Source organism: Manis javanica, chromosome 2 (genome assembly GCF_040802235.1).
Source record: "Manis javanica isolate MJ-LG chromosome 2, MJ_LKY, whole genome shotgun sequence".
Lineage (NCBI taxonomy): Eukaryota > Metazoa > Chordata > Mammalia > Pholidota > Manidae > Manis > Manis javanica.
The window spans coordinates 108,869,391-108,896,801 of NC_133157.1; the positions used below are offsets into that span (position 1 = coordinate 108,869,391).

Below are 27,411 nucleotides of genomic sequence, written 5' to 3' on the forward strand. Positions count from 1 at the left end.
ATTAAAGCCAGCCAGAGAAAGAGAGAGAGAAAGGGTCACCAACAAAGGAAAACCCATCAGGCTATCATCAGACTTCTCAACAGAAACCTTATAAGCCAGAAGAGAATGGCATGATATATTTAATGCAATGAAACAGAATGGTCTTGAACAAAGAATACTGTATCCAGCATGATTATCATTTAAATATGAAGGAGGGATTAAAAAATTCCCAGACATGCAAAAGTTGAGAGAATTTGCCTCCCACAAACCACCTTGACAGGGTATTTTAGAGGGATTGCTCAAGATAGAAGCATTCCTAAGGCCAAATAGATGTCACCAGAGAAAATAAAATCACAGCAAAGAAAGCAGAACAATCAAATACTAACTAAAGGCAAAAAATAAAATCAACTACCCACAAAAGAAGTCAAAGGAAACACAAAAGAGCACAAAATAAAAAACCCAACATATCAAGAATGGAGGAGGAGGAATAAGAAGGGAGAGAAATAAAGAATCATCAGACAGTGTTTATAACAGTTCAATACGAGTTAAGTTAGACAGTAAGACACTAAAGAAACTAACCTTGAACCTTTAGTAACCACAAATCTAAAGCCTGCAATGGCAATAAGTACATATCATTCAATAATCACCATAAATGTAAATAGACTGAATGCACCAATCAAAAGACACAGAGTAATAGAATGAACAAAAAAGCAAGACCCATCTAGCTGTAGCTTACAAGAGACTCACATCAAATCCAAACACATGCACAGACTAGAAGTGAAGGGATGGAAAAAGATATTTCATGCAAACAACAGGGAGAAAAAAGCAGGTGTTGCAGTACTACTATCAGACAAAATAGACTTCAAAACAAAGAAAATGACAACAGATAAAGGAAGGACATTACATAATGATAAAGGGGTTAGTCCAACAAGAGGATATAACCATAATAAATATATATGCACCCAACACAGGAGCACCAGCATATGTAAACAAATACTAACAGAACTAAAGGAGGAAATAGAATGCAATGCATTCATTTTAGGAGACTTCAACACACCACTCACTCCAAAGGATAGATCCACTGGACAGAAAATAAGTAAGGACACAGAGGCACTGAACAACACACTAGAACAGATGGACCTAACAGACATCTATAGAACTCTATATCCAAAAGCAACAGGATACACATTCTTCTCAAGTGCACATGGAACATTCTCCAGAATAGGCCACATACTAGGCCACAAAAAGAGCCTCATTAAATTCAAAAAGATTGAAATTCTACCAACCAACTTTCCAGACCACAAAAGTATAAAACTAGAACTAAATTGTACAAAGAAAGCAAAAGGCCCACGAACACATGGAGGCTTAATAACATGCTCCTAAATAATCAATGGATCAACGAACAAATCAAAATAGAAATCAAGCAATATATAGAAACAAATGACAACAACACAAAGCCCCAACTTCTGTGGGATGCAGCAAAAGCAGTATTAAGAGGAAAGTATATAGTAATCCAGGCATATTTAAAGAAGGAAGAACACTCCCAAATGAATAGTCCAAAGTCAAAATTATTGAAATTGGAAAAAGAAGAACAAATGAGGCCTAAATTTAGCAGAAGGAGGGACATAATAAAGATCAGAGAGGAAACAAATAAAATTAAGAAGAATAAAACAATAGAAAAAAATCAATGAAACCAAGAGCTGGTTCTTTGGGAAAATAAACAAAATAGATAAGCCTCTAGCCAGACTTATTAAGAGATAAAGAGAATCAAAACAAATCAACAGAATCAGAAATGAGAAAGGAAAAATCACGATGGACCCCCACAGCAATACAAAGAATTACTAGAGAATACTATGAAAATGCATATGCTGACAAGCTTAAAAACCTAGAAGAAATGGACAACTTCCTAGAAAAATACAACCTTCCAAGACTGGCCAAGGAAGAAACACAAAATCTAAACAAACCAATCACCAGCAAAGGAACTGAAGCGGTAATCAAAAAACTACCCAAGAACAAAACCCCGGGCAAGATGGATTTACCTTGGAATTTTATCAGACATACAGAGAAGACATAATACCCATTCTTCTTAAAGTTTTCCAAAAAATAGAAGAAGAGGGAATACTCCCGAACTCATCCTATGAAGCCAGCATCACCCTAATACCAAAACTAGGCACTGACCGTACCAAAAAAGAAAACTACAGACCAATAACCCTGAACGTAGATGCAGAAACACTCAACAAAATATTAGCAAACCAAATTCAAAAATACTTCAAAAGGATCATACACCATGACCAAGTGGGATTCATCTATAAGATGCAAGAATGGCACAACATTCGAAAATCCATCAACATCATCCACCACATAAACAAAAAGACAGACAAAAACCACAAGATCATCTCCATAGATGCTGAAAAAGCATTCGACAGAATTCAACATCCATTCATGACAAAAACTGTCAACAAAATGGGTATACAGGGCAAGTACCTCAACATAATAAAGGCCATATATGATAAGCCCACCACAGCCAACATCATACTGAACACCGAGAAGCTGAAAACTTTTCCTCTAAGATCGGAAACAAGACAGGGATGCCCACTCTCCCCACTTTTATTCAACATAGTACTGGAGGTCCTAGCCATGGCAATCAGACAAAACAAAGAAATACAAGGAATCCAGATTGGTAAAGAAGAAGTCAAACTGTCACTATTTGCAGATGACATAACATTGTACATAAAAAACCCTAACGACTCTACTCCAAGTCTACTAGAAATGATATTGGAATACAGCAAAGTTGCAAGATACAAAATTAACACACAGAAATCTGTGGCTTTCCTATACACTAACAATGAACTAAGGTTCCTATACACTAACAATGAACTAATAGAAAGAGAAATCAGGAAAACAATTCCATTCACAATTGCATCAAAAAGAATAAAATACCTAGGAATAAACCTAACCAAAGAAGTGAAAGACCTATACTGTGAAATCTATTAAGACTCTTAGGAGAAATTAAAGAGGAAACTAACAAATGTAAACTCATCCCATGCTCTTGCCTAGGAAGAATTAATATCATCAAAATGGCCATCCTGCCCAAAGCAACATATAGATTTGATGCAATCCCTATCAAATTACCAACAATACTCTTCAACAAACTGGAACAAATAGGTCTGAAATTCATATGGGAACACCAAAGACCCTGAATAGCCAAAGCAATCCTGATAAGGAAGAATAAAGTGGGGGGGGAGGGGGGATCTCATTCCCCAACTTCAAGCTCTACTACAAAGCCACAGTAATCAAGACAGTTTGGTACTGGCACAAGAACAGAGCCACAGACCAGTGGAACAGAATAGAGACTCCAGACATTAACCCAAACATATATGGTCAATTAATGTATGATAAAGGAGCCATGGACATACAATGGGGAAATGACAGTCTCTTCAACAGATGGTGCTGGCAAAACTAGACAGCTACATGTAAGAGAATGAAACTGGATCACTGTCTAACCCCATATACAAAAGTAAATTCAAAATGGATCAAAGACCTGAATGTAAGTCATGAAATGATAAAACTTGTAGGAAAAAAACATAGGCAAAATTCTCTTGGACATAAACATGAGCGACTTCTTCATGAACTTATCTCCCGGGGCAGGGGAAACAAAAGCAAAAATGAACAGGTGGGACTGAATCAAGCTTAGGAGCTTCTAGTACAGCAAAGAACACCATCAATAGAACAAAAAGGTACCCTACAGTATGGGAGAATACATTCATAAATGACAGATCCGATAAAGGGTTGACATCCAAAATATATAAAGAGCACATGCACCTCAACAAACAAAAAGCAAATAACCCAATTAAAAAATGGGCAGAGGAGCTGAACAGACAGTTCTCCAAAGAAGAAATTCAGATGGCCAACAGACACATGAAGAGATGTTCCACATCACAAGTCATCAGAGAAATGCAAATTAAAACCACAATGAGGTATCACCTCACACCAGTAAGGATCTCCACCATCCAAAAGACAAACAACAAATGTTGGAGAGGTTGTGGAGAAAGGGGAGCCCTCCTACACTGCTTGTGGGAATGTAAATTAGTTGAACCATTGTGGAAAGCAGTATAGAGGTTCCTCAAAACACTCAAAATAGACATACCATTTGACCCAGGAATTCCACTTCTAGGAATTTACCCTAAGAATACAGCAGCCCAGTTTGAAAAAGACAGATGCACCCCTATGTTTATCCCAGCACTATTTATAATAGGCAAGAAATGGAGGCAACATAAGTGTCCACTCGTAGATGAATGGAAAAAGAAGATGTGGTACATATACACAATGGAATATTATTCAGCCATAAGAAGAAACAAATCCTAACATTTGCAACAACATGGATGAAGCTACAGGGTATTATGCTCAGTGAAATAAGCCAGGCAGAGAAAGACAAGTACAAAATGATTTCACTCATATGTGGAGTATAAGAACAAAGGAAAAACTGAAGGAACAAAACAGCAGCAGAATCACAGAACCCAAGAATGGACTAACAGTTACCAAAGGGAAAGGGACTGGGGAGGATGGGTGGGAATGGAGGGATAAGGGCAGGAAAAAAGAAAGGGGGCATTACGATTAGCATGTATAGTGTGGGGGGGAGGCACGGGGAGGGCTGTGCAACACAGAGAAGACAAGTAGTGATTCTACAGCATTTTACTACACTGATGGACAGTGACTGTAATGGGGTGTGTTGGGGGGACTTGGTGAAGGGGGGAGCCTAGTAAACATAATGTTCGTCATGTAATTATAGATTAATGATAACAAAATTTTTAAAAAAACGAAAAATAGAAATACCATTTGACTTAGTAATTCCACTCCAAAGAATTTACCCGAGAAAAACAAGATCCCTGATTCAAAAAGACATATGTACCCCATGTTTATAGCTGCACTATTTACAACAGCCAAGATATGGAAGCAACCTAATCATCCATCAACAAATGAATTTACAAAGATGTGGTACATAGACACAATGGAATATTATTCAGTCATAAAAAGAAAAGAACTCCTCCCATTTGTGACAACATGGATGAAACTAGAGGGTATTATGCTCAGTGAAATAAGCCAGGCTGAGAAAGACAAATACCAAATGATTTCACTTACTTGTGGAGTGTAAAAACAAAGCAAAACAGCAGGAACAAAACAGCAGTAGACTTAGACACTGAGAAGGGACTTCTCGTTACCAAAGTTGAGCGGTGGGAAGGGTTTGTGGGAGGGAGAAGGGGATTAAGGGGCACAGTAATTTGCTATCTGTTATACCCTCTTGTCTTACTTCAAATGCTATGGTGTCTTTTTTACCTACATATATGTATAACAGTAACAATATTATACACAACCGTAATAGCAGTATAACTTCATTCAGGTTTCTGGACCCAATTTCAACATTTGTAATTATGATGGAGGGCGCCTTCCCACACATACTAACATCAAGTAATTCTATAACCCCAGTATGGTGTGGAGTTGGAGATTCAGCTGAAATCTGATGCTATCTGCCCCAGAGACAGCACCATATTCCCAGATTAAGGGCTCCATCCTACAAGTCTGCCCTCTACCTTCAACTCCAGAGGCTGGTTACAAGCCCCAGGCAGTTACCTGTTTTTCTGACCTACCAGCTACAGTTTGGAGGATCCCACAACCTCCCCCTTAGGTTTGATTAATTTGCTAGAGTGGCTCACAGAATTCAGGAAAACAAGTAACATTTACCAGTTTAATAAAGGATACCATAAAGGATACAAATGAACTGCCAGGTGAAGAGAGACATTGGGCAAGGTCCCAAATAAAGGAGCATCTATCTTCATGGAGTCTGTGGCTTGTGGCCTGACTTGGTGGTACAGAGAGACATTCTGGTTCCCCAAACATAGAAGCTTTCTCCAATGAAGAAGCAGGACCCAACTGAGCAGAGCAGAGTACAGCCAAGCAGAGCAGAGAGCAGAAAGCTCTTCTCATGATTTTCTGTGGACTTCACTGCATAGTCATTATTGACTAAATTATTGGCCATTGGCTGATTCAGCCTCCAGCCCCTGCCCTTGCATGGGCATCCAAAAGACTGTCACTTAAATGACAAAACACGCATTTCACCTTTAAGACTGCAGTATTTTCAAGAACTGTGGATGAAGACCACAAATACTTGGGAAATATTTACTTGGTCATTTTGGTCAAATGAATGACCAAATATGTATTTCTTATTACTCATTATATTGCACAATCACAGTATAGGCTGGTCACAGGGATGGTAGCATAGCAAGGAGAATACAGTTAATGATTCTGTAACATCTTACTATGTTGACGGACAGTGACTACAATGGAGGTGGTTGAGGACTTGATAATATGAATCAATGTTGAACCACTGTGTTGGGTATCTGAAACCAACATAAGATTGTATATCAATGATACTTAAAAAAAAAAAAAAAAAAGAAACTTCCACAAAAGAAAAGCAAAGAGAAAAATGGCTGTAAAACACAGAACACAACATCCTAGAACTGGGGGACAACTACAACAGATGTAACATAGGCATGACATGACTAGTAATAGCCTACTGTTGACCAATAGCCTTACCAATACCAAGCAATCCATTAATTTGAAAAGATATGCACACCTAGCTTACTGTAGCATTATCTACAATAGCCAAGATATGGAAGCAACCCAAGTATCCATCCATAGATGAATGGATAAAGAAGATGTGGTACATATATATACAATAGAATATTACTCAGACATAGACTGGATGGAAACCTAGTCATTTGTCACAAAGAAGGCAGACCTAAGGGTATCATGCTAAGTGAAATAAGTTAGAAAAACAAATGCCATATAATTTCACTTATATGTAGGATCTAAAAATATAAGACAAACAAAAACCAGACCATAAATACAACAGACTGTGGGTTACCACAGGGGAGGAAGGCAGGAGGGTGGGTGAAATAGTTCAATGAGATAAAGGGGTAAAAACTTCAAATTGTAAAATAAATTGATCACAGGAATGAAAATACAGCATAGAGAATATAACCAATAATATTGTAACATCTTGGTATGGTAGCAGATTGTAACTACACTTACTGCGATGAGCATTTAGTAATGTATACAATTATTAAATCATTATGTTGTACATCTGAAACTAGTAATATTATGTATCAACTATATTCCAACTAAAACCAGAAAGAGAGACAGTGTAGTATTGGTGGAAGAATAAACAAATAGATCAATGGAATAGAGGGAGAGCCCAGAAACAGACCCATATAAATATACTCATCTGATGTTTGACAAAGGTACAAAAGCAATACAATAGAGCAAAGACAGCATTTCAACAAACTATGTTAGTACTGGATATCCGCATGCAAGAAAAAAAAAAAGAATGTAGACAGAACTTGCATCCTTCACAAAAATTAACTCCAAATAGATCACAGGCCTAAATGTAAAACACAAAACTATAATACTCATAGAAGTTAACATAGGAGAAAATAGAATAGCACTGGGTTTGGCAATTACTTTAGGTACAACACCTGAGGCACAATCCATGAAAGAAAGAATTAATAAGCTGGATTTCACTAAAATTAAAAACTTCTGCTCTGCAAAAAACACTGTCAAGAAAATGAAAAGTTAAGTAGACTTGGAGAAAATATTTGTAAAACACTCATCTGATAAAAAACACTATTGTCCAAAATATATAAAGAACTCTTAGAAGTCAGTAAGAAAACAAAAACCTGATTTTGAAAAGGGCCAAAAACCTTTATAGCACCTCACGAGAGAAGAAAAAGAAATAGCAAATAAGTATAAGTAAAGATGCTCCACATTCTGTGTCAGCAGAGAAATGCCTACTTAAAGAACAGTGAGATACCACTATGCACCTATTAGGGGGGTTAGTATCCAGAACACTGATAACACCAAATGCCGGTGAGGATGGAGAGTAAAAGAAACTCTTGCTCTTTGGTGGTGGGGAAGCAAGATGGTATACAGTCACTTTGGAAGGCAGATTGGCAGTTTCTTGTAAAACTAAACATACTTGTAACATATGATCTAGCCAAAATCAATCAAACTCCTTGGTATTTACTCAAAGGACTTAAAAAATTACATCCAAATATCTGCACATGGATGTTCATAGGTGAATGGATGAACTGTGGTTCATCCAGACAACAGAGTATTACTCAATTCTAGAAAAAAATTGGTTGTCAAGCCTTGAAAAGACATGGAGTAACCTTAAATGAACATAACTAAGTGAAAAATGCTACTCTGAAAAGGCTACATACTATATGATTCCAACTATATGACATTCTGGAAAAGGTAAAACTATGGAGACAATTAAAAGATCAGTGATTGCCAGAGGCTGGGAGAGGGGAGGGATGAACAGTTAGAAAACAAAGGAATGTTAGAGCAGTGAAACTTCTCCGTATGATATTAATAATGGTGGATGCATGTTCATTATACATTTGTCCAAACCCACAGAACATACAACACCAAGAGTGAACCCCAATGTGAACTATGGACTTTGGGTAATAATGATGTGTAAATATAGCTTCAATGACAGTAACAAACTTAGAGGAATGTTGATATTATACACGTGTGGGAACAGGGGTATCCTTTCCTCAATTTTGCTGTGAACAGAAAACTGTTCTAAAAACTATGTGATGTCTTGTGAAAAAAAAAAAAAGACATGCAGGACACTTATATGCATGTTACTACATGAAAGAAACCAATCTGAATAGGCTACATACTGTATAATTCCAACTATATATGACATTCTGAAAAAGGCAAAACTATGGAGACTGTAAAAAGATTAATAGTTGTCAGGGTGTGGGAGGATACAGGGATGAATAGGCAGAATACAGAATTTTTAGGGTAGTGAAACTATTCTGCAGCATACTACCATGTTGGATACATGTCACTATGCATCTGTGAAAACACACAGAATTGAATGTACAACACCAAGAGCAAGGCCAAATGTCAACTATGCACTTTGGGCAATAATGATGTATTAATGTAGGTTCGTAGATTATAGCAAACCCATCACGTTGCTATGGGATGCTAACAGTGGGGGAAGGCATGTGTGTGGTGACAGTAGGTACATAGCAAACCTCTATACTTTCCACTCAATTTTGCTGAGAATCTAAAACTGCTCTAAAAAATAAAGAATTGGGGACAGGGTATGGATGAAATAGGTGAAAGGGGTAAAAAGGTTGAAACCTCAATTATACAGTAATCATAGAGATAAAAGTACAGAACAGGAAAATGTAGTCAATATTGTTATAGTATCTTTGTATATGGCAGGTGGCAACTACACTTACTGAGGTGAGCATTTAGTAATGCACATAATTGTTCAATCACTATGATGTACACCTGAACCAATATAAAATTCAATATCAGCTATACTTCATTAAAATAAAAAATAAGTAAAAACCATTGGTTGTTAGAGATGGAATAGGAAAAAATGGGTAAATGATTTCTGGCCTTCTTTTTAGTTTAAAGAAATGGAAATTTTTTTTAAAAAAGCTAGATACCTGACACACAGTTGCCAGGCAAAGTTTCCCCACCAGCAATGCACTGAAACCTACCTATTATCTTTTTTTAATTTTTATGTGTGGGAACTTCTACTGAGTATTCACTTCCTAAAAACAGAAATGGATGAATTTACCAGAAAACTTTCCCAAGTTGAATATTTATGCAAACATGTCAGAGGAAGAAACATGCAGGATTTAAACTGGACTTTTTCCATTTCTATTAAAGAGATAAAACCTCTAAAATTATTTTAAAAAATAACTGCATATTTTAGAAAAAAGGCCTCAAATAAATTTCATCATCTTAAATGTTAAAAAATTATAGAAAGAAGAGTAAAGGAAACCCAAAGTAAGCAGTAGAAAAAGGACAGAAATCACAAAACTACAAAACACTAAAAAAATGAGAAAATCAATGAATCCAAAGGTAGCAATTTAAGACTGGTAAAATTAACAAACGTCCGTAGCCAGCCTGACAATAAAAAAAGAGAAAAGACACAAATTGCCAAAGCTTACTTAGGAAGATACAGAAAACCAGACTAGCACTATGTCTATTAAAGAAACAGAATTATAGTTAAAAACATTCCCTTAAAAACACCTCTAAGCTCAAATGGTTTTACAAGTGAATTTTACCAAACATTAATAAATGATACCAGGATTCTGGGGTAAAAAATGGAAGTGTAAGAAGACAAGACAGAAACCTCCTTCCAAAATCACATAGGACAAAAAGATACAGCAAATACAACTAAACCTGAAATGACCTGAAGACTACAGAACTGACTACCTTCAACTGGGGAAGGAAAGGCCACCTCACAGAAAAGGGGAAATGGACAAAGCCAAGATCTGGAGGGGCCCAAGCCCTCCCCCCACCCAAGCCCACAGGCAGGAGGAAGAGGAACAGTGCTGAAAGGGAGCAGGAGTCCAGCATTGTTGAACACCTGGCCCTGGAGATCTGCTCTGGGAACATGAGCCCATATTACATGGTACTCTGGTGATTAGTGGAGCTCGAAAACAAAGACAGGAAGAACATTCAGGGAAGCTGAAATTCCAGCTGTTTGTGGAGAACAGGCATGCTCTACCAGCCCACAAGACAAAAGCAAAGTAGGCAGTTAGAAAAACTTTCCAGCAGCATGAGGGGCTCCAGAGGGGCAAGGATTACACAAGAACTTTCTGGTCAGGAGAATGATCAGGTGGACAATATCTTCCCAACCTGAGGGCCCTCAGCCCAACAGATTAGGAAGTCTCAGGAGCTTCAGATGCAGCCATGAAGCTCCTCCCTGAGGTGTGAAGCCACTAACCTCCCAGACCGTCAAAGAGGCCCTCCCAGCTTTCTCAGCCCTGTTTCCCCACAGCTGGGGATCTGCCTGTGGGCGGTCAGCCCTGTGAGGTCCTTTCCCCTGCCAGGAGCCAGCCCACTGACTTACTGCCCCTGCCACAGCGGCAGTTCTGACAGAGGGCAGCTCTGCCCACAGCAGCTCCAGCAGCACAGCATCAAGTCTCCTCCCTACCTACACAGTCCACTTGACCCAGCAGTGGATGCAGGCGTTGCAGCCAGGAAGGCAAAGGGAGACCCTCACAGCTTTCTTGACACTGGTTCCACCCAGCCAGGGAAGAACTGCCCGTGCTGGACCTGGAAGCAACTTCCTTCCAGCAGGTGCTGGCCGTGCTTGCCTGCCACGCCCACCATTGCAGCAGGACAGGGGGAGGGTGGATTCCCCCACAGCAACTGGAGAGGAGCAGCCCCAAGTATTCTCCCTGCTCAAGCCATCACCTGATGGGCCACACAGCCCACTTGAAATCTATCACTGCAAGCTAGACAGATGGTGCCCAGCCCACTTCACACCCATGCCTGGGGATCCCACACAGGAAACTGAGCTTCAGACACTAAATGCACCTCCTACACAAAGCTTTTATTCCATAGGAAACACTTAAAAAAATAAAAGAGGCAAAGGGATTTGATCCAAACAAAACTACAAGACAAAACACCAGAAGGAGGGCTGAGTGAAACTGAAATCACCAATGTTCTTGATAAAGACTTAAAAGTAAAAGTCATAAAGATGCTCATGGATCTACAGTAAAATATTCAAAATTTCAGGACGGCAACAAAAAGATAGAAGACCTACAAAAGAGTCAGAACTGAGAGCTCAAGAATACAACATCTGAAATGAAAAACACAAATGGTTGGAATTAATACCAGGCTTTCACAGGCTGAAGTTGTAAGTTATCTGGAAAATGGGGATGAAAAAAAAACAATGAGGCTGAAAAATGGATCAATATTCGCATTACAGAAGAAGAAGAGGGAGACAAAGGGATACAAGTCTCCTTAAGGAGCTGTTGACAGCTTTTCCAATCTGGAAAAGCATATAGAAACTCAGGTCATGGAAGCAAAAAATTCCCTTACAAAACAAACACTAGGAAGAAAACACCAAGACATAATAACTAAAATGGCAAAGACCAAGGATATGGACAGAGTACTGAAAGCTGCCAGAAAAAGAAAAACGATACTTATAAAGGAAACCCATCAGGCTATCGGCAGACTTCTCAGCAGAAACTTTACAGGCAAAAAGAGAGCGGCATGACATATTTATGTAATGAAACAGAAGGACCTCCAATGAAGAATACTTTACCTGTTAAGATTGTCATGTAAATTTGAAGTACGGATTAAACAATTTTCAGATAAACAAAAGTTGAAGGAATTCACCACCAGTAAGCCAACGGTACAGGATTTCTTAAAGAGAGGGAGCTAGATGGAAATGTTCCTAAGGCTAAACAGCTGTCACCAGAGAAAATAAACCCACAGTAAAGACAGTAGACCAATTAGTTACCAAGCAAGTATAAAATGAAATCAACCAATCACAAAATCACTCAAGAGATACACAAAGAATGCAGAATAAAACACCTAACATATAAACTGTGGAGGAGGAAGAAGGGGAGGGATATTACCTTTAGATTGTATTTGAAATAGAGTAGTCAGCAATTTAAGATACTGTTAGATACTAAGGAAGATATCCTTTAACCTTTGGTAACCACAAATCTGAATGCCACAATCTTAAGAAATATGTACCTACCAAAAATCCCCTTAAATGTAAATGGATTGAATGCATCAATTAAAAGACACAGAGTGGGAGAATCGATAAAAAAAAATAATAATAATAAGACCTATCTATATGTGGCCTGCAAGATGCAAACACATAAAAAAACAAGACCTACCTAAATTTCAGGCCCAAAGACATACACGGAATAAAAGTGAAGGGTTGGAAAAAGAGAGTTCATACAAATAAACAGGGAGAAAAAAGTGGGAGTAGCAGTAATCAGATAAAACGGATTTCAAAAATAAGAAAGTAACAAGAAACAAAGAAGGACATAATGTAATAATAAAACAGTCAGTCCAATAAGAGGATGTAACCATTATAAATATCTATGCACCCAATAGAGATGCACCAAAATATGTAAAACAAATACTAATAGAATTAAAGGGGGAAACAGACTGAACATATTCATTTTAGAAGACTTCAACACAGCACTCATAACAACAGACCTACCACCAGAAAATAAATGAGACAGAGGCACTGAACAATACATTAGATCAGATGGACTTAACAGATACCTACGGAAATTCCACCCAAAAGCAGCAGGATACATATTTTTCTCAAGTGTACATGGAACATTTTCCAGAATAGATCACATAGTAGGACATATAAAGAGCCCCAATGAATTCAAAAACACTGAAATTGCATCAAGCAGTTTCTCAGACCACATGACATAAAACTAGAAATCAATTACACAAAGAAAACCAAAAAGCCTACAAAACAAAGAAGTTAAACAACATGCTTCTAAATAATCATTGCATCAATGACCAAATTAAAGCAGAAATCAATACATGGAGACAAATGAAAACAAAAACTCAACAGCCCAAAACCTGTGGTATGAAGTGAAGACAGTTCTAAGAGGGAATTACACAGCAATACAGGCTTACCTCAAGAAACAAGAATAATGCCAAATACACAGTCTAAAACCACAATTCGAGAAACTAGGGAAAAAAAGAACAAATGAAGCCCAAAGTTATTAGAAGGAGGAACATAATACAAATCAGAGCACAAATAAATAAAACTGAGAAGACTAAAACCATAGAAAGAAAGAATCAATGAAACCAGGAGCTGGTTCTTTGAGAAAATAAAACAGATAAACCAGCAGTCAGACTGATCAAGAAAAAAAGAGAGTGTACACCACATAAACAGAAATGAAAAAGGAACAATCACAATGGACAGCACAGAAATACAATTACTGGACAATACTGTGAAAAATTATATGCCAACTGGACAACATAGAATAAATGGACAACTTTCTAGGAAAATACAACCTTCCAAAACTGACCCAGAAAGACACAGAAAACCTAAACAGACCAATTACTAGCAATGACATTGAACTGGTAATCAAAAAACTACCTAAAAACAAAACTCCTGACCCAGATAGCTTCATACCTGAATTGTATCAAACATTTAAAAAAGCACTAATTTTCATCCTCCTTAAAGTATTTCAAGAAGTAGAAGAGGAGGGAATACTTCCAAACCCATTCTATGAGGCCAGCATCACTCTAATACCAAAACCAGGCAAAGAAACCACAAAAAAAGAAAATTACAGACCAATATCCCTGATGAACACAGATGCAAAAATACTTAACTAAATATTAGAAACCGAATTCAAAAATACATCAGAAAGATCACCCATCATGAGCAAGTAGAATTTATTCCAGAGATGCAAGGATGGCACAATATTAGAAAATCCATCAACATCATCCACCACATGAACAAAAAGGACAAAAATGACATGATCATCTCCACAGATGCTGAAAAAGCATGAGACAAAATTCAACACCCATTCATGATAAAAACCCTCAACAAAATGGGTATAGATGGCAAGTACCTCAACATAATAAAGGCCACATACAAAAAACAAACAGCCAGCATCATACTTAATAGTGAAAAGCTCTAAGCTTTTCCTCTATGATCAGGAACAAGACGAGGATGCTCACTCTCAACACTGTTGTTCAACATAGTACTGGAGGTCCTAGTCACAGCACTCAGACAACACAGGGAGATAAAAGGCATCCAAATTAGTAAGGAAAAAGTTTAAGCTGTCACTATTTAAAGATGACATAATATTGTACTTAGAAAACCCTAAAGAATCCACCAAGAGCTACTTGAATTAATAACTGAATTCAGCAAAGTCACAGGACACAAAATTAATACACAGAAATCTGCTGCATTCTTATACACTAACAACGAATTAGCAGAAAGGAAAATCAGGAAAACAACTCCATGTACAATTGCATCCAAAAGAATAAAATACCCAGGAATAAACCTAACCAAGTAGTTAAAAGACCTATATCCTGAAAACTACAAGACACTCATGAGAGAAATTAAAGAAGACACCAAATAGAAATCTCTTTCATGGTCATGCATAGGAAGAATTAATATTGTCAAAATGGCCATCCTGCCCAAAGCAATTTACAGATACAATGTGATCTCTATCAAAATACCTACAGCATTCTTCAATGAACTAGAACAAATAGTTGGAGAATTCATACAGAACCACAAAAGACCCCGAAAAGCCAAAGCAATCCTGAGAAAGAACAAAGCTGGGTGGATTATGTTCCCTGATTTCAAGCTCTACTACAAAGCTACAGTAATCAAAACAGTTTGGTACTGGTACAAGAACACACCCATCTATCTATGGAACAGAATAGACAGCCCAGATACAAATCCATGCATATATGGTCAATTAATATGTGATAAAGGAGCCATGAATATACAATGGGGAAAGACAGACTCTACAACAACTGGTGTTGGCAAAACTTGACAGCTACATGTGAGAAAATGAAACTGGATTACTATCTAGCTCCATACACAAAAGTAAACTTGAAATGGATCAAAGATCTGAATGTAAAAATCATGAAACCATAAAACTCTTAGAAGAACACATAGGCTAAAATCTCTTGGACATAAGCATGAACAATTTTTTCCTGGACACATATCCATGGGCAAGGGAAACAAAATAAAAAATGAACGAATGGGACTACATCAAACTAAAAGGCTTCTATACAGCAAAGAAGACAATCAGCAGAAAAGGAAAACCACATTATCATGAAAGATGTATTTGATAAGGGGCTAACATCCAAAATATATAAAGAACTCACAAGCTTCAACACCCAAAACACAAATAGCCTGATTAAACAATGGACAGAGGACCTGAACAGACATTTCTCCACAAAAGAGATACAGATGGCCAACAGGCATATGAAAAGAGGCTTCACATCACTAATTATCAGGGAAATACAAATTAAAAACTACAATGAGATATCACTTCCCAGCAATCAGAATGGCCACCATCCAAAAGGAAAGAAATAGCAAGTGTTGGCAAGTGTGTGGAGAACCCTCCTACAATGTTGGTGTGAATGTAAATTGGTGCAGCCGCTGTGGAAAGCAGTATAGAGGTTCTTCAAAAAACTAAAAATAGAGATACGATGAGACCCAATAATTCCACTTCTGGGATTATGCCCTAAAACACCAAAATCCCCGATTCAAGAGGATATATGCACCCTTATGTTTATTGCTGCATTTTCTGTTTACAACAGCCAAGATACAGAAGCAATGAACATGTCCACCTATAGAGGAATGGATAGGGAAAATGTGGTGCATATACACAATGGATTATCATCAGCTATAAAATGGAAAGAAATTGTGCCGTTTGTGACAACATTGATGTATGTTATGTTGGGCAAAAATAAGCCAGGTGGAGAAAGACAAGTATCATATGATTTTACTTGAGCATGGAATCTAAAAACAAATCAAAGCAAAATGAACAAAATAGCAGTAGACTCATGGGCATGGAGAGTTAGTTGACTGGTGGTTGCCATGGGGAAGGGGTTGAGGTGGGTTAGTGGAGAGTGTGAGGGGTATAAAGGAGTACAATTCTCAATAATAATATAACTTGGTCATGGGGATGGTAGTATAGCATGGAAAGTAAGCTAATGATTCTGTAACATCTATCTACATCAACAGATAGTAACTGTACTAGTTGGGGCAAGGATTTAATAATGTGGTAATTGTTGAACCACCATGTTTTATACTTGAAACCAATGTAAGATTGTATATCAACTATACTTCAATTAATAAAAGGAATGTTAAGTCACTGAGTGAGAAAATATCTGATAACAAACTTATACATACAATATAAAATGTACCACTAATACTCAGTAATAAAAAAAATCAATAAAAAAGGGCAAGTGGTTAATAGATGTGAAGAGACACTTCACCAAAGAAAAAGATATGGCTATTATGTACATGCAAAGATGTTCAAGATAATGTTGTCATTCAGGAAATACAAATTAAAACCATGAAAAACTACTACACACCTACTAGAATAACAGAAATTACAACAATTGATCACACCAAAAGAATGTAGAGAAATAGGAACTCCTTGTACAATGCTTGTAGAATTGTTAAGTGGTACAACCATTTTGGAAAATAATTTAAGTCTTTCAAAAAATTAAGGACATACTTACATGTGACCCAGCTCTTCCAATTCCTTCATATTTATCCAAGAGAAATGAAAGCATATGTCCATACAAAGATTTGTACAATTTTTCTAGCAGATTTATTTGCAATAGCCAAAAATCAGAAACAACCTGACTGTCCATCCATTCTTGAATGGGTAATCAAATTATGGTATGTCAATACAAAAGAATATTAGTCAATACAGCATTAGAAAAGAATGAGTTTTTGATTAGTAACACACACACAACACAGATGAATCTCAAAATAATTATGTTGAATGGAAGAAGTCAGTATACATGTTGTGTTTCCATTTTTAACATCCTAGAAAATTCAAACTAAATTTACACTGACAGAAAGCAGAACAGTAGCTGCCTGAGCAAGTACAGGGGTGGGAAACAAGGTGAAGGGAATTCCACAGTCACAATGAAACATCCTAGTGATTGTGGTAATGGTTTCACAAATTCATCATAATTTCCACTTTAAAAATGTATAATTTATTGTATGTCAACTATCACTCAAGAAAGCTTAATAAAAGGTCCTATGTACTCAATAAAGTTCTGACTACCTTTATTTTCATAATTTTATGTAGTTCCTGAAAAGTTAAGTTTAATAAAAAAAACTTTTATTTTAAAGGTTAGCACTCAAACATGTTCTATTGCTGAATAATACAGGTAAAGAAAAAAGAGAAAGACTGGCATCTAGTAAAAACAGGGTGGATAAATCTACACCTGGATTTCATTATAACTTAAAAGTTTTAAAGATTTCTTTAAAAGTTAATATTTAAGAAACAGTTACAAATTTAAAAATAACGCTTAAAAATTATACATAGAAAAATAGGAAACAGGCAGAGCCAAGATGGCAGTGTGAGTAGAGCAGCGGAAATCTCCTCCCAAAACCACATTTATTTTTGAAAATACAAAAAATACAACTCTCCCTAAAAGTGAGACCAGAAGACGCACAACAACAGCCAGGCTACATCCACACCTGCGAGAACCCAGCACCTCATGAAGGGGGTAAGATACAAACCACGGCCCAGCAGGACCCAAGCACCCTTCACCCCAGCTCCTGGCGGGAGGAGAGGAGTCAGAGCAGGGAGGGAGAGGGAGCCCAGGACTGCTGAACACCCAAACCTAGCCATCCGCACGAGAGTACAGACACAGTGCGTGCGTGGGGTGCTGGAAACTAGGGAAACACCAGAGTAAGACCTGTGAGCGGGTCGCCAGCATCCAGTGTCCCGGGAACAAAGAAAAGTGAGTGCTTTTTGAAAGTCTTAAAGGGACAGGGACCCCACAGCTGGACGGGAGGATCCTGGGACACTTAGCCCAGTGGCTGGGAATCTGGGGGAACTCTGGGCACCCTAACCCCCTGTGCAGCAGGGTGGCTCAGAGGCCCCTCACGGAGATAAACAGCCTCCCAACCGTTTCCTCTCCAACGCGGCTCCACTATATTGGAGCAGAAGACGGAGGCAGGCCACGACCAGAGCAACTGTGGAGCTAAACAACAGACCAGCCGGGCAAGAATCAGAGTTTTTGATTATTAACACACACAGTCTGCGTGCAGCTGCCCAGCACAAGCCACGAGAGGTCATTGTTCTCCCAGGACAGGAAGGCCACAAACCAACAAAAGGGACACTCTCCCAGCCATCACTCGCCCCAGCACTGCAAACTATCCCTATCGCCGTGAAAACGCAAAATCTGAGACAGACACAAATCACAGAGACAATACCTGAGGAGAGAGACCTAACCAGTCTCCCTGAAAGATAATTCAAAATAAAAATCATAAACATGCTGACAGAACTGCAGAGAAATATACAAGAGCTAAGGGATGAACTCTGGAGGGAAAGTACAGACATCCGGAGGGAGATTATACAATTGAAACAAACTCTGGAAGGATTTATAAGCAGAACGGATAAGATGCAAGAGGCCATTGATGAAATAGAAACCAGAGACCAGAAATGCATACAAGCTGACGCAGAGAGAGATAAAAGGATCCCCAGGAATGAAAGAATATTAAGAGAACTGTGGGACCAATCCAAAATGAACAATATCCACATTATAGGGATACCAGAAGAAGAAGACACAGAAAAATGGGTAGAAAGTGTCTTTGAAGAAATAATTGCTGAAAACTTCCCCAAACTGGAGGAGGAAATAGTTGCACAGACTATGAACGTACACAGAACTCCACAACAGAAAGGACCCAAAGAGGACAACACCAAGACACATAATAATTAAAATGACAAAGATCAAGGACAAGGACAGAGTATTAAAGGCAGCCAGAGAGAAAAAAAAAGGTCACCTACAAAGGAAAACCCATCAGGCTATCATCAGACTTCTCAACAGAACCCTTACAGGCCAGAAGAGTATGGCATGATATATTTAATGCAATGAAACAGAAGGGCCTTGAACCAAGGATACTGTATCCAGCACGATTCACATTTAAATAGGAAGGAGGGATTAAACAATTCCCAGACAAGCAAAAGTTGAGGGAATTTGCCTCCCACAAACCACCTCTACAGGGTATTTTAGAGGGACTGCTCTACATGGGAGCACTCCTAAAAAGAACACAGAACAAAACACCCAACATATGAAGAATGGAGGAGAAGGAATAAAAAGGGGGAGAAATAATCATCAGGCTGCATTTATAATAGCTCAACAAGTGAGTTAAGTTAGACAATAAGGTAGTAAAGAAGCTAACCTTGAACCTTTGGTAACCACGAATCTAAAGCCTGCAATGGCAATAAGTACATAACTTTCAATAATCACCCTAAATGTAAATGGACTGAATGCACCAATCAAAAGACACAGAGAAATAGCATGGATAAAAAAGCAAGACCCATCTATATGCTGCTTACAAGAGACTCACCTCAAACCCAAATACATGCACAGATTAAAATTCAAGGGATGGAAAAAGATATTTCATGCAAACAATAGGGAGCAAAAAGCAGGTGCTGCAATACTAGTATCAGATAAATAGACTTCAAAACAAAGAAAGGAACAAGAGATAAAGAAGGACACCATATAATGATAAAGGGCTCAGTCCAACAAGAGGATATAACCATTATAAACATATATGTACCCAATACAGGAGCACCAGCATACGTGAAAAAAATACTAACAGAATTAAAGAAGGAAATAAAATGCAATGCATTCATTTTAGGAGACTTCAACACACCACTCACTCCAAAGGATAGATCCACCAGACAGAAAATAAGTAAGGACACACAGGCACTGAACAACACACTAGAACAGATGGACCTAATAGACATCTATAGAACTCTACATCCAAAAGTAACAGAATACACATTCTTCTCAAGTGCACATGGAACATTCTCCAGAATGGACCACACACTAGGCCACAAAAAGAGCCTTAGTAAATTCCAAAAGATTGAAATCCTAACAAACAACTTTTCAGACCACAAAGGTATAAAACTACAAATAAATTGTACAAAGAAAGCAAAAAGGCCCACAAACACATGGAGGCTTAACAACAAGCTCCTAAATAATCAGTGGATCAACGACCAAATTAAGATGGAGATACAGCAATATATGGAAACAAATAACAACAACACAAAGCCCCAACTTCTGTGGGACACAGCAAAAGCAGTCTTAAGAGGAAAGTATATAGCAATTCAGGCATATTTAAAGAAGTAAGAACACTCCCAAATGAATAGTCTAACGTCACAATTATCAAAATTGGAAAAAGAAGAACAAATGAGGACTAAGGTCAGCAGACGGAGCGAAATAATAAAGATCAGAGAAGAAATAAATAAAATCGAGAAGAATAAAACAACAGAAAAAAATCAATGAAACCAAGAGCTGGTTCTTCGAGAAAATAAACAAAATAGATAAGCCTCTAGCCAGACTTATCAAGAGTAAAAGAGAGTCAACACACATCAACAGAATCAGAAATGAGAAAGGAAAAAAATCATGACGGACCCCACAGAAATACAAAGAATTAATAGAGAATACTACGAAAACCTATATGCTAACAAGCTGGAAAACCTAGGAGAAATGGACAAATTCCTAGAAAAATACAACCTTCCAAGACTGACCCAGAAAGAAACAGAAAATCTAAACAGACCAATTACCAGCAACGAAATTGAAGCAGTAATCAAAAAACTACCCAAGAACAAAACCCCCGGGCCAGATGGATTTACTTCAGAATTTTATCAGACATACAGAGAAGACATAATACCCATTCTCCTTAAAGTTTTCCAAAAAATAGAAGAGGAGGGAATACTCCCAAACTCATCCTATGAAGCCAGCATCACCCTAATACCAAAACCAGGCAAAGACTCCACCAAAAAAGAAAACTACAGACCAGTATCCCTGATGAACGTAGAAGCAAAAATACTCAACAAAATATTAGCAAACCGAATTCAAAAATACATCAAAAGGATCATACACCATGACCAAATGGGATTCGTCCCAGGGATGCAAGGATGGTACAACATTCGAAAATCCATCAACATCATCCACCACATCAACAAAAAGGACAAAAACCACATGATCATCTCCATAGATGCTGAAAAAGCATTCAACAAAATTCAACATCCATTCATGATAAAAACTCTCAACAAAATGGGCATAGAGGGCAAGTACCTCAACATAATAAAGGCCATATATATGATAAACCCACAGCTAACATCATACTGAACAGCGAGAGGCTGACAGCTTTTCCTCTGAGATCGGGAACAAGACATGGATGCCTGCTCTCTCCACTGTTATTCAACCTAGTACTGCAGGTCCTAGCCACAGGAATTAGACAAAACAAAGAAATACAAGGAATCCAGATTGGTAAATAAGAAGTCAAACTGTCACTATTTGCAGATGACATGATATTGTACATAAAAAACCCTAAAGACTCCACTGCAAAACTACTACAACTAATATTGGAATTCAGCAAAGTTGCAGGATACAAAATTAACACATAGAAATCTGTGGCTTTCCTATACACCAACAATGAACTAATAGAAAGAGAAATCAGGAAAACAATTCCATTCACAATAGCATCAAAAAGAATAAAATACCTAGGAATAAACTCAACCAAGTAAGTGAAAGACCTATACCCTGCAAACTATAAGACACTCTTAAGAGGAATTAAAGAGGACACAAACAAATGGAAACTCATCCCATGCTCCTGGCTAGGAAGAATTAATATCACCAAAATGGCCATCCTGCCCAAAGCAATATACAGATTTGATGCAATCCCTATCAAATTACCAACAGCATTCTTCAATGAACTGGAACAAATAGTTCAAAAATTCATATGGAAACACCAAAGACCCCGAATAGCCAAAGCAATCCTGAGAAGGAGGAATAAAGTGGGAGGGATCTCACTCCCCAACTTCAAGCTCTACTACACAGCCACAGTAATCAAGACAATTTGGTATTGGCACAAGAACAGAGACACAGACCAGTGGAAAAGAATAGAGACTCCAGACATTAACCCAAACATATATGGCCAATTAATATACGATAAAGGAGCCATGGATATACAATGGGGAAATGACAGTCTCTTCAACAGATCGTGCTGGCAAAACTGGACAGCTACATGTCAGAGAATGAAACTGGATCACTGTCTAACCCCATACACAGAAGTAAATTCGAAATGGATCAAAAACCTGAATGTAAGTCATGAAACCATAAAACTCTTAGAAAAAAACATAGGCAAAAATCTCATGGATATAAACATGAGTGACTTCTTCATGAACATGTCTCCCCGGGCAAGGGAAACAAAAGCAAAAATGAACAAGCAGGACTACATCAAGCTAAAAAGGACAGCAAAGAACACCATCAATACAACAAAAAGGTTTCCTACAGTATGGGAAAATATATTCATAAATGACAGATCCGATAAAGGGCTGACATCCAAAATATATAGAGCTCACACACCTCAACAAACAAACAAGCAAATAATCCAATTAAGAAATGGGCAGAGGAGCTGAAAAGACAGTTCTCTAAAGAAGAAATTCAGATGTCCAACAGACACATGAAAAGATGCTCCACATCGCTTGTCATCAGAGAAATGCAAATCAAAACCACAATGAGATATCACCTCACACCAGTAAGGATCGCCATCATCGAAAAGACAATCAACAACAAATGTTGGTGAGGTTGTGGAGAAGGGGGAACCCTCCTATACTGCTGGTACAAATGTAAATTAGTTCAACCATTGTGGAAAGCAGTATGGAGGTTCCTCAAAATGCTCAATATAGACTTACCATTTGACCCAGAAATTCCACTTCTAGGAATTTACCCTAAGAATGCAGCACTCCAGGTTGAAAAAGACAGATGCACCCCTATGTTTATCACAGCACTATTTACAATAGCCGAGATATGGAAGCAACCTAAATGTCCATCAGTAGATGAATGGATAAAGAAGATGTGGTACATATACACAATGGAATATTATTCAGCCATAAGAAAAAAACAGACCCTACCATTTGCAACAACATGGATGGAGCTAGAGGGTATTATGCTCAGTGAAATAAGCCAGGCGGAGAAAGACAAGTACCAAATGATTTCACTCATATGTGGAGTATAAGAACAAAGGAAAACTGAAGGGACAAAACAGCAGCAGAATCACAGAACCCAAGAATGGACTAATAGTTACCAAAGGGAAAGGGACTGGGGAGGATGGGTGGGAAGGGAGGGACAAGAGCAGGGAAAAAGAAAGGGGAAAAAAAAAATCTTAAACAGCTTTAAAAATAACAATAAAAGAAAAAATAATTATAAAACAACTTTACCTTCAGCCATGAATAAAAAAAGAAAATACCATTGGCTTTTCACTGCAGATGTGTTCAATATATGGATAAAATATGGAAATGAAAGTTTTTTCATGACTTATAATTCCTGCCCAGCAAGGTTCTGTTTGCCATTAATGAAGCTTCATTTACACTTCAATAGTTTTTTTTTACATGTCAAAAAAAAAGAAAAATCGTTAATCTATACTATATGAAAAAAATTTGCTTTGAAATCTAAATTTGAACAGCTAATTTAAAAGATATACTTAGAATGACTACCCTTATTTACTACCCTCTCATAAAAATAAATACTGCAAGGACAAACACAAAAAATCTGATCAAATATCTTTGGTTATACAGAAAACCCTTCAGAAAAGAAATACTCTAAGTTAATCATCCCCAAATTTATAAGCTATTTATAATGATGGCAAGAAACAACTACTAAATTGTCTAATAATGATAAAAGCAATGTATTAAATAAAATATGACTTCTAAAAAGGTTTCACAGGCTCAGTTCTGTCACAAATTAAAAAGCAGAAATTAGCTGGTTTACATAAATCCAAGAATTTTTCAGAAAAATAACATTGACACCTATCTTAAGTCAGACCATATTATATCTCAGGTCAGAACACTCCAATGACTCACTTTTCACCCAGTAAAAAACAAAGTCCTTTCCCTGGTTGATAAAGTCCTACACAACCAGCCCCTCATCCTGGCCTTATATCCTACTGTACTCCCCTTCTTGCTAACTAACTCTGAGCCAGCCACCTGTCCCTGTCTCCATATGTTTTCCTATGAACCACATGATGATAATCTTAGTAATATTTAATAGGTAATAATAAATACTATGAACCAGACAATGCTCTAATTGCTTTATGTGTATTAGCTCATTCAATTCCAATAATTATTTCCCTCACTTTATGGGTGATGAAATTGAGTTACAAAGAGGTTAATCTAATAGCTCAGTCGTTAAGTGCTGAACCCAGAATTCAAAAATTACAGGTGGATAAATCGACAACCCAGGTTCTTATTTTTAACCAAAATATATATACTATATTACATTGGTTTCTGATGAATATCTTAGTGATTCATTATATACATTACTAAATACCCACCATAATGCAGTTACCATCTGTCACCATACAAAGATATTACGTATTATAAGCTATATTCCCTATGCTATAGTTCCACGCCTCTGACTAAAGTACTTTATAACTTAAAGTTTGTACCTCTCTCACCTTCACCTACTTCACCCATGCCTCCCCTTCACATGGTAACCAACTGTCTGTTCTCTGTGTTTATGAGTCTACTTCTGTTTGGTTTTGATTTTTTGTTTATTTTACTTTGCAGATTCCACATGTAAGTGAAAACATAGTATTCACCTTTCTCTGATTTACTTCATTTAATATCATACCCTCAAGGTTCATCCATTTTGGTGCAAACCCAAGATTTCTTTTTTTTTTAATGCACAGCCCAAATTCTTAATCTCCATAATGCTTCCTCCCCACTTGTTATCTTTAACATTCCTCCAAAGGGAGTATAGAATAACAGAAGGAACTATAAAACAGGAAACCAAAAGTGCTTGATATAGTGTTAGAAAGCTGAGAAATGCTAAAGGGAACCAGAACATTGAGAATGAAAATACTTATTTTTTTGAAAATACTTTTTAAAAGGTCAAAAGCACATAATTAGTTATTATATAAAAATGAAATATGGTACTTAAACTTTACTTTTTCTGTAGTAACAGTCAAGGAAGGGACCAATGCAGGTGATGGTTCTGGCTGCTTCTTGTGTTTTTGTTTGTGTTTGTCCTTGTCTTTGTATTTCTATAAATGAATAAAAGAAATCCAATTTACATTTAAATCAGAAATCATACATATGTAATACAGATGAAATTCATTTGTAATTGTCCTTATTAAAAATTTTCATACTTATCCAAAAACTTTTAAAAACCACTACAAATAATAATGTCATTATATATTAATAGTAGTAACACAGTATTACTGTATATTAAAATGTTATATAAACAATCTCAATATATAAATTTATGTAGTTATAAGTAGCAAACTATGCAAACTACATAAATATAAAATAGCAACATATATTATCTGTTAAAATACATAGTAATACTAGTTTGGTAGTTAAAAGTGACTTCAACTCCTTTGTCCTTGCCAACCTAAAACAGTGAATCCAAGAATTTTTCAGAAAAATAACACTGATACCTGTCTTAAGTCAGATCATGTTAGCTCTCAGGTCAGAACACTCCAATGACTCACTTTATATATATATAGAACTGAAATCTCTAATTATTCCCTTCATTTGTATCTGGCAAACTGTATTTTCTTGCTAAAAATGCAAAATACTTTTGTGTGCTTTTTTAAGTGACACTTTGAAGTTTACATAGCACTTTCACATGTTCTATCACAACAGGGAGTGTCAGATTCCTCACCACTATGCATTAAATTCTATGGCCTACAAACTGGAAACCAGGGCACAGAAACTCAGGCAAGACTTTCCTAGGTTTACTTAGAAAATGGGTGAATACCTTATCACTAACAAGTATAATTTAAAGTTATGGCATGTTACTTTGCTTTGAAGTGTTAAAATTTATTAACTGGATGTAAGAAGGATTTTGTTGTAATAACAAATTATTTATTAGGAGCCCAACTTCATTTAATTTCAAAAAATGTTAACCAAATTTTTCACAATTGTTTGAATCACAGGTAAGAATCTGTTGGCTGTGAAGTTTACTACTATTTAAAGAGTTAATTGTATCTACCTATCTATCTAGTTACTATTTATCTATCTAGTAACTACTTATTTTAACCATTCAGAGCACTTAATCTGTACAGAGCATGATTAATAACACTAGTCCTGCCCTGGAAGAGATTACATAACAGCAAAACAAAAAGAATAGAAATTAAAGATAGATATTTTATTCTAATATCCAAGTACTGCCACTTTTTGCTTTTAATTCCTGATGTAATAACACATTCCCTGACTGCAATGTTAATACTTTAGCGGCAAAAAGCATAAAATAACACTACAATGGTTTTTAACTCTGAGGTTTTAGGAAACTTCCTTAATATAAAGTTATTTTCATTGCAACATCATAATGATGACAAGGGAATCATGCTCCCATTTCATTCCATTAGGGTATCACCTCTTCTATCATTATAAGATGTCCTCTTCTCCACTGCCATGAAATGGGGTTACCCTTCTGATTTGTTTGGCCAGAAGGATGTGGTAGAAGTGATGTTGTGCAAGTTCAGGAGTCTACTGCTTTATGAAGTCTTACATAACTTACACCTTTGTCCCCTTTGGTCCAATCCAGCATGTAAAGAATCAGTTCACAAAAAAAATGATGCAGTAGGAAGGTAAGGCAGCAACATCCTCCCAAAAACATACTAAATACAAAAATACAGCAAATACAACTAAACCTGAAAATGACCTAAAGACTGCAGAACTGACTACCTACATCTGAAGAAAAAGAGAACACGTCACAGAAAAGGGTAAAGTGGCAAAGCCCAGATCCAGCAGGACCCAAGCACTCCCCTGACCCCAGGCCACAGGCAGGAATAAGAGGAAGGGACTGGGGAGAAGGTAGGAGCCC

At 37.2% G+C, this 27,411-nt stretch overlaps 1 protein-coding gene across 8 annotated transcripts in view; it reads right to left on the minus strand.

Moving 5' to 3' along the window:
- Nucleotides 1-27,411, minus strand: part of MLLT10 (MLLT10 histone lysine methyltransferase DOT1L cofactor) — a 295,452-nt gene that overhangs the window by 96,586 nt on the left and 171,455 nt on the right. For all 8 annotated transcript variants that reach the window (XM_073229105.1, XM_073229111.1, XM_073229106.1 and 5 more), the window contains one exon: nt 25,529-25,624. In XM_073229105.1, coding sequence (XP_073085206.1) covers nt 25,529-25,624 — 96 coding nt within the window. The remainder of the gene's footprint in view (nt 1-25,528; nt 25,625-27,411) is intronic.